Source organism: Convolutriloba macropyga, chromosome 11 (genome assembly GCF_964194025.1).
Source record: "Convolutriloba macropyga chromosome 11, txConMacr16.3, whole genome shotgun sequence".
NCBI classification, from domain to species: Eukaryota; Metazoa; Xenacoelomorpha; order Acoela; family Convolutidae; genus Convolutriloba; species Convolutriloba macropyga.
Window position 1 is genome coordinate 23,009,802 of NC_134478.1, and position 8,598 is coordinate 23,018,399.

Genomic DNA, 8,598 nt, shown 5'->3' on the forward strand with positions numbered 1-8,598 from the left:
CAATTTTGGCCGATCGATATAATCAACGTAGAGAAATGTGAGCGGTATTTTTATTAAGCCCCTCCAGCGTAGAATATGGAATTGAAGATTTTTTCAATTTTCGTTTTTTATAGGGAGTTATTGAGGCTTAAAGTTTTGTGAATATTAGACGTAATTCATCTGTTTTTATTCACACTTTCGGTATTTTTGACCAAATTTTCGTTTTTTTGCTAATATGGATTTTTTGCTAAAATCTGGCCTTTTTTGGCTAGATTTTATGCTAAATTTCTCAAAATTCAGACTTTTTTCGTCAAAAATGAGACCAAATTTGCTTTGCTTATTTAGCCCAATTGCTTTAAATTTGCTGGAAGTAGACACCTTAAAATTGCGGCCATATTCTTAAGCTCGAAAAAGAGCTAGTTGTACTCCCGCTGACTTTAGGAGTCTTTTGGAATTTTAGTTTGGCCAGTTTTTTGCAAATTTAAACTCGATTGTTATACAAAATGCATTATTTATTTTTGACAATCTGAAAAATTTTGTTTCAAAAAATTGATCTATTTCGATACCGTTTGAACCATTGATTGTTGTTAGACGCGCAGCAATATCTGGGCTGATCTTGATCTCAATATGGATCCTTACGATAAATTTTTTTTAGAATTTATTGGCACGCGACCTTTTTTTTTCAAAATATTTTCGCTACGTAAATGTTATTTATGCAAATTACTGACGAGAATTTCAAATCGAGGCTCAATTGATGACCGATATTTTTTACAATAAACGATATGCAACGAGATTATATTATGGTTTCAGTTTTGCTCTGGGCTTTTATGGCTAATTGTTCTCGTAAAAATTTTATTGACATCTTGAGTTTTGCTCTCATTTGTTGTTTTGTAGCCCAATGACTTAGTGTCCCCAATCAAAGATCCAGTTACTTTTTGCAGTAAGTATAATGAACCTAGACAACTCTTTCGGTTGTTATTCAATGTCTGTTATGACTTTGAATATATTCGTTTTAAGAAAATATCGGTGATTTTTGAACGTCGCCACTACTTTGTTATTTCTCTCAACTTCGAGCACAGTCTCAGTAAAAACAGGCGGAATTTGTTTTCCTGTGAGTTATATATTCATGTTTGGTAACGGTTTTGATATTCAACTAATGGTTTCTTTGTTTTGATACACGTGTTCTTTTTTGTTTTTGAGTTTAATTGCATAATTTATGAGTTCATTTTGTTTCCTTGTCAAATTATCACCGTTTTGACAAAACCGGTTGAAGTGAAGAATAGTTAGGTAACTGCCCAGCGTTGGATAAAGGCGTATCTGGATATAATAACTGTTTTTGTAGTGTAGTTTGCTTTTTGGGCTGAGACAGTTATCTCGCTAAATTTTGTGTTTTTTTTTTGTTTTTGACTATGTATGTCTTTCTTTTTGTTGTTTTACGCCATATATCTGATAACGGCAAAAGACCTGGGTAAAGATTTCAGTTTATGGCTGTTCTTTTTTATTGACTTTCAATTTAAATTAAATCGTTTTGCTTTCATTTTCGTCGCCATGTAACTAAATCTCACTAATTAGAAGTCTCAGTTTATTTTGTTGATTCAAACATTTTATCCGTGCTTGGTTATATGATTGCGTCGACCATTTAGTTTCATGATAGTTGGATTTTTTGTTTTTGACTATGTATGTGTTTCTTTTTGTTGTTGTACGCCATATATCTGAACGGTAAAAGACCTGGGTAAAGATTTCAATTTGTGATTGTTCGTTTTAATGACTTTCAAATTAAATATAAAAAAAGATTTTTTCAACTGTCTCGTTTTGCTCTCATTTTCGTTGCCCTGTAATTCAACCTACTAATTAGAAGTTTCAAATAATTTTGCTGATCCAAACATTTTATTCGCGCTTTTTATTTCGTTGTGACTGATTGCGTCGACTATTTAGTTTCATAAAAATCTTTCTAGATTTCTATACTGTTCAGTTTTTGGGTTTCTTTTTGTTGTAATATCTACGTAGTCATTTTATAAAGCAATCTTGTTGATATTAAGATGATTAAAAAGTGATTGTTTAGTGTTCTTGCAGGTAACATCTTATATTTTTACTGCCATGAACGGTATGATGTCGTAAATTTGTTTGAAGTTTTAGCTTCTTTATATTTGATTTTATTTTGTGGGGTCGTGACTTATTCTCATTTTTAACAGGCCCAATTGGCTTCCTGAGGTGTTGCAAGCTAATTCATGGCTTTTTGTTGAAGTCTTAAGTCTGTTATGACTTTTGAAAATATTTGTTTTCAAAAACATATTTGGGTTTTTGAGAGTCGTCATTTTTTTAAATAGTTTTTTGGTCGGTTTATAGCTTAGTCTCTGTAAGCATAGGCCACAACCCGTTTCCAGTAAGCTATAGTTTAGTTTTAATAAAGATTTTAGCTTCAAGCTTCAAACATTTGCTTCTCGGCTTTGCTACTACTGTTACTACGAGATTTCATAAAATGTCAGATTTTTCTATGTTTGTACATTTTAAAGTATTTGTCAGTTTGTACATTTTAAAGTATTTAATTTATAGCAATAACCTTTGATACCATTGGCTTGAAGTTTTGTGCAGTTGAACATTGATTTTATGCTATTTTTTTTCTAAATTCAGACTTTTTTCGTCACATATGAGACCAAATTTGCTTTGCTTTTTTAAACCAATTGCTTTAAATTTGCTGGAAGTAGACACCATAAAACTGCGGCCATATTCTTTTGAAGCTCGAAAAAGAGATAGTTGTACTCTCGCTGACTTTAAGAATCTTCCGGAATTTTAGTTTTGCCAGTTTGCAAATTTAAACTCGATAGTTATACAAAATGCATTATCTATTTTTGAAAAACTGAAAAGTTTTGAATTATAAATGGAACTGTTTCGATACCGTTTGAACCTTTGAGTGTTTTTAGACGCGCAGAAATATCTGGGCTGATCTTGATTTCAACATGTATCCTTACGAAAAAAAAGTTTTTAGAATTTATTGGCACGCGACCTTTTTTTTCAAAATATTTTTGCTACGTAAATGTTATATATGCAAATTACTGACGAGAATTTCAATTCGAGGCTCAATTAATGACCGATAATTTTTACAATAAACGATATGCAACGAGATTATTTTGTAGTTTCAGAGTTTAGCTCATGGCTTTTATGGCTGTGACCAATTATTTTCGCAAAAATTTTATTGAATTTTTGAGTTTTGCTCTCATTTGTTGTTTTGTAGCCCAATGACTTAGTGTCCCCAATGAAAGATCCAGTTAGTTTTCAAGTAAATATAATGAACCTAGACAACTCTTTCGGTTGCTATTTAATGTCTGTTATGATTTTGAATATATTTGTTTTAAAATATCGGTGTTTTTTTAACTTTGCCACTCCTTTGTCTTATTGCTCTCAACTTCGAGCGCAGTCTCAGTAAAAACAGGTGCAATTTATTTTCCTGTGAGTTATATATTGATGTTTGGTAACGGTTTTGATATTTAACTAATGGTTTCTTTGTTTTGATACACGTGTTCTCTTTTTTTTTGTTTTTGAGCTTAATTGCATAATTTATGAGTTCATTTTGTTTCCTTGTCAAATTATCACATTTTTGACAACACCAATTGACGGGAGGCTTAGTAAGGAAAATAACCAGCGTTGGAAAAAGGCGTATCTGGTTATGTTAACTGTTTCTGTTGAATAGTTCATGTTCTTTGGGCTTAGACAGTTATCTCGATAATTTTTGTGGATTTTTTTACTGTATGTCTTTCTTTTTGTTGTTGTACGCCATATATCTGATAACGAAAGGTCTCAATTGCTTCCCCAGAACGTATAAATCAAAACCTGGGTAAAGATTTTAGTTTTGAGCTGTTCATTTCAATGACTTTCAAATTAAAGTTTTAGAAAAAGGTTTTTTTTAACTGTCTCGTTTTCCTTTCATTTTCGTCGCCCTGTAACTCAATCTGACTAATTATATGTCTCAATTTATTTTGTTGATTCAAACGTTTTATTCGCGCTTTTTTATTCGATGTGACTCATTACGTCGACCATTTAGTTTCACAAAAAGTTTTCGAGATTTCTATACTGTTCAATTTTTGGGTTTCTTTTTGTTGTCATATCTACTTTGCCCTTTTTTAAAGAAATCTTGTTGATGTTAAGATGAATAGAAAGTGATTGTTTACAGTTGTTGCAAGTAACATCTTATTTATACTGGCATGAACAGTGTGATGCCTTAAAATGGTTTGAAGTTTTGGCTTTTTTTATATATTTAATGTTATTTTGTGGGGTCGTGACTTAGTCTCTTTTTTAACAGGCCCAATTGGCTTCCTGAGGTGTTGCAACCTAATTCATCGCTTTTTGTTGAAATCTTAATTCCGTTATGACTTTTGAAAATATTTGTTTGTAAAAACATATTTGGGTTTTTGAGATTCGTCATTTTTCAAATAGTCTTTGGTCGGTTAAAGCTCAGTCTCTGTAAGCATAGGCCACAATCCGTTTCAAGTGAGCTATAGTTTAATTTAAATGGTTTTCGCTTCAAGCGTCAAACATTTGCTTCTCGGCTTTGTTACTACGGTTACTACGAGATTTCATAAAATGCGTGAGATTTTTTTATTTTTTTTTGTTCATTTTAAATTATTTGTTTTCTTTTTAATTTATAACAATAATCGTTGGTCCCATTGACTTTGAAATTTTGTGCAATTAAACATTGGATAATTACATGTCTTAATAGCTTTCAATGGAGATTTAAATGAACATTTAGTTATTTCAGTTGATATCTAATGACATTAATTACGGTGAAATGAATTTTTTTTTGCACAAATAAACGTATTTTTAAACTTCTTCGCTCTTTTTGCTGACCTGTTATTCTGTCGCATCGAAAACAGGTCCTATATCTTTTCTAGTGAAGTATAGGTTAAATTGTTTTGTTTGGTTTTTTCCTGATGCGAGTTTGTTATGATTTTTATTATAGACATCGAGTTTTTGTCGTAAGTAATGTTTGTTGTTTGATTTCTATTGTCCTTACTAGTAGTCCTGTTATCAACAACTTTCATCGGCCCTCTAGCATGGCATTATTGTATTCCATTGTTTGTTTTTTGAACGATATATATGTTTTTGAAAGTTTTCTATCTCTTCATCATTTGGTAGCCAATTAAGTCAAGAATGTGGATGAGCGGGGTCGGAACATTATGTGCGTACGCACTTTAACGAGCCTCCTTGTTCTTCTGAGCCTTTTTCCCCGAAATGTTTTTTCTCTGAATATCTTTCTGAATGTTTATCTGTTTGTCTAATCTATAGTTCATCATTCGACCAGAAGCATTGCACAAGTTCTCTTGAGAGTAATTGATTTAGAGCCGCTACTTCTGAGTATTTTAATTTGTTTGCATCTTTTGAGAGTTCAGAATTTCGGATTCAGACTTTTTGGAGTAAAGATTTTGCTAAATGTTTGTAAAATTCACCAGATTTTCGTTCTTAATTTCTTTCTTTTTACTACTGAGATGAATGCCTGACGTCAGTGTTTGGTTTTATTGGAGTGAGATCGTTTAATCATTCGAGTAAATTTTTAGTTCACGCGCGAAGTTTTTGCTAATAAAAGAGATTAGGTCAGCTAAGGACATCTCTTTAAAAAGACTATTTGGTTATTTGAAGGCAGCCTTAGAAACAATTCATCAGTTAGATAAATCTTTCTAAATCCAGTGATGACGTCACCGCAGTTAGGAAAGTTGTGACTTTGGTTCCCTGTTATCTAAGTCTTTTTTTCATTAATGTTTTGAAACTTTCCGGTTGTGAAAGTTTGTATAGAAAGCGGCATTGTAATCATCGGTGTAAGAAATAGACAAGTCAATAGAATGAATTTTCGGTCCTGAATGAAAAAATGCTGAATAGCCTAATGTGTTCAAAAATTGAAATTTGGAGGTTAAGATGATCGCTATAGGAGGTTTATAGTAACGAATCAAACATTTATAAATGTTAATCAATGAATGTCGGCTTTTGTTCTCAAACAATTAAGTTAAAGAACAACTTTTTCGTCCTCATCGCTTGTGTGGCAAATCGGATAATTATCTTTGGTTGACTTTTTGTTTTAGTTGAACAATCGAATAAACTAGTTCTCTCAGCTTTACTCGAGTTGTTTGAAGCAGAGATAATAGCTGATGCAAAACGATATTGATTGTGTATGTATGTATTGTTACCATTTTTTTCTAAAAATTTTGTAATCTGTTCAACGAATATCAGCAGAATTGTTTTTCTACTCTTATAAGTCAAAGAACTCTTTTCAGAATGCGAAAGTTGTTTTATTTTGTTCAACATGACCTGTATAAAGCAATTATTCTGCAGTTAAAATTAGTAATTACATTTGTACAGTGAAATGGAGAAGTGCTTACGTGGCCTAATAATCAGGCAGGTTCGAATGAGTTTAAGTTCTTATCTCAATCTTAACATTTCGTCTTTCAGATCGTGGATTGCTGTATTGGTGCTATGTTATTACGTGTGGCAAACTCAAACTGCTGATAGTGATTGCTTAATGTGCACAATGTCTTCATCTAGTCGGAGTAACAGTTTATCATCAGTTCTACTTTCTTATGAAAATCTTATACACGCCTTATCGGGTGCTTTGGGTTCTACCGTAGCCTTGTCTATATTTTTTCCACTAGATACTGTTAGAACCCATCAACAGCTCAGTACTTCCACTGGGAAAGACCATGCCCAAAGTGATAAGAGCCTGAAAGTTCACGAAGCAAAACGAAAACATGGAATCAACAAAGAGTGGATCCAAATTGCGCAAGAAGTTATCGCAAAACGGGGAGTTGCTGGTCTTTATAGCGGCCTTGGAGCTGTAAATAAAAGTATTTGCGTATCCAATTTTATATACTTTTACTCGTACAATGCTTTGAAGAAACTTGCACTTGAGCAAGGATTCACACAACGTCCTGCTTTGAACCTCCTGTTAGGTATGATCTCAGGAACTATCAACGTCTTGACAACCACCCCGCTTTGGGTCGCAAATACACGAATCAAGTTGCAAGGGTCCAAATTTGACAAATCTGACTCTGATGGTAAATTGCAGAAAGCTTATTACAAAGGCTTGATCGACTGTGTCTTAAAAATTGCCAAGCGAGAAGGCATTAAAGCTTTGTGGTCGGGAACCGTACCTTCGCTAATCTTGGTGTTCAACCCGGCAATTCAATGGGCTGTTTACGAGTCTCTTAAGGCAAATCTAGGCGAAAATTCGGGTTCAAAGGGAACCTTCTATCTGTTTGTTATAAGCGCTTTCGCGAAATGCATCGCTTCCCTAACAACATATCCACTGCAGCTATTGCAAAACAGACTTAGAGCGAAGTGGTTGAACAAAGATAACAAAGAGCTCCAGATATCCATGCTATCTTACTTCAGGAATATAATCAGAACCCAAGGAATCGGAGGGCTCTTCCATGGATTAGAAGTGAAATTATGGCAAACAGTGTTAACTGCTGCGTTCATGTTTGTAATATACGAAAAACTTAATGCCAAAATTCTCAGATTTGTATTAGACAAACAAGGGTAGATGAACATATTGTATTGTATTTGTTGTAATGACAGTTCTATATTTTGTAAAAATTTATTTTGCTCTTGGTTGATGTTCTGCGTCTAGAAATGGTCGAGGAAAAGAATTATGATTAACAAGACGGCTCGCTGTAGTCTGTGTAGAACAGAATATTTCAACATACTTCTGAAGCTTATCAGAAACTTTTCTTTTTCTGAAAGAAAGAGTTCTTTTTGTCATTAATTGCTCTCGAATGAAATTTAAAGCAATTATTGTAAAGGCGTCTATTTTATAATGCAAAGCTTTTGCTTAAACGTTTTTACTCTTTGTTGCAGGACACTCTTTCGATTTCACCTCTCGCGTGACGTAACTTTTTCTCGCCTGACTTTTTTTTAGTTGAGTGATGTAAGTACGTTTTCATAAATTAAGTTTTGCTAAATTAAAAGCAATTATAAGCTGGTAAATTACAAGGGCATGATTGGCGCACCATAATAATTCATCTGGGCCTATGAATTAAATTGCCCGCCTGCCGTTCAAGAGCAATTTTTCTGATGTTAGTCGGTTTATGCTTAGTGAACGTCTTATATCATTTTTTGGAGAAAATGTGGCTGCGGTTTTCTCAGACTAAGCAACTATGGTGAAAAGTTCGGAACCATCATTTTGTTACATTTTTTAATAGCCGCCCTCATCTCAGTCGGCTATTATAGCGCTCCTAATTTTTTTTACAAATCAAAGGATTTGAATTGTATTGGGTGCTGTGTTTTTACGACTCGAAGAGGAGCTTTGGAGATGTCCTTTTTTATTACGACTCGAAGAGGAGTATTGGAGAAGTCCTTTTTTTAATCAATTTTATTCGAGTGATTTCTGAAGCGGGAAATGAAACTCGTGAAAAAATTTGGGGTAATTTTGGGGCTGAACAAAAGTTAAGAGCGGAGCGAAAAGAGAATGGTTTTTGTTCATACCGCTGTTTTTGAGAGAGCGAGAAATTGATGTGTGAAAAAATTTTCTCTAAGCGAGCGAAGTTTTTTTTGTTCATGTGCGGCTTTTAAAAGCAGTTTTTGCAACTTTTGATGGTTAAGAGGTTTGATTATGATATTGTATTAATTGTATGCTTG

The 8,598-nt window shown here is 33.3% G+C and overlaps 1 protein-coding gene across 1 annotated transcript; it reads left to right on the top strand.

The window, feature by feature from the left end:
• The first annotated feature begins 6,277 nt into the window (after positions 1 to 6,277).
• LOC142350024 (peroxisomal membrane protein PMP34-like) lies at positions 6,278 to 7,573 on the top strand. Its single transcript, XM_075401928.1, has one exon. It carries the CDS (start codon positions 6,329 to 6,331, stop codon positions 7,502 to 7,504), a length of 1,176 nt encoding a protein of 391 aa, XP_075258043.1. The 5' UTR covers positions 6,278 to 6,328; the 3' UTR covers positions 7,505 to 7,573.
• Positions 7,574 to 8,598: the final 1,025 nt, after the last annotated feature.

Excerpts from the sequence above, each read along its gene's own strand:
- LOC142350024 (XM_075401928.1), top strand. The coding sequence starts at position 6,329 with ATGGAGAAGTGCTTACGTGGCCTAATAATCAGGCAGGTTCGAATGAGT.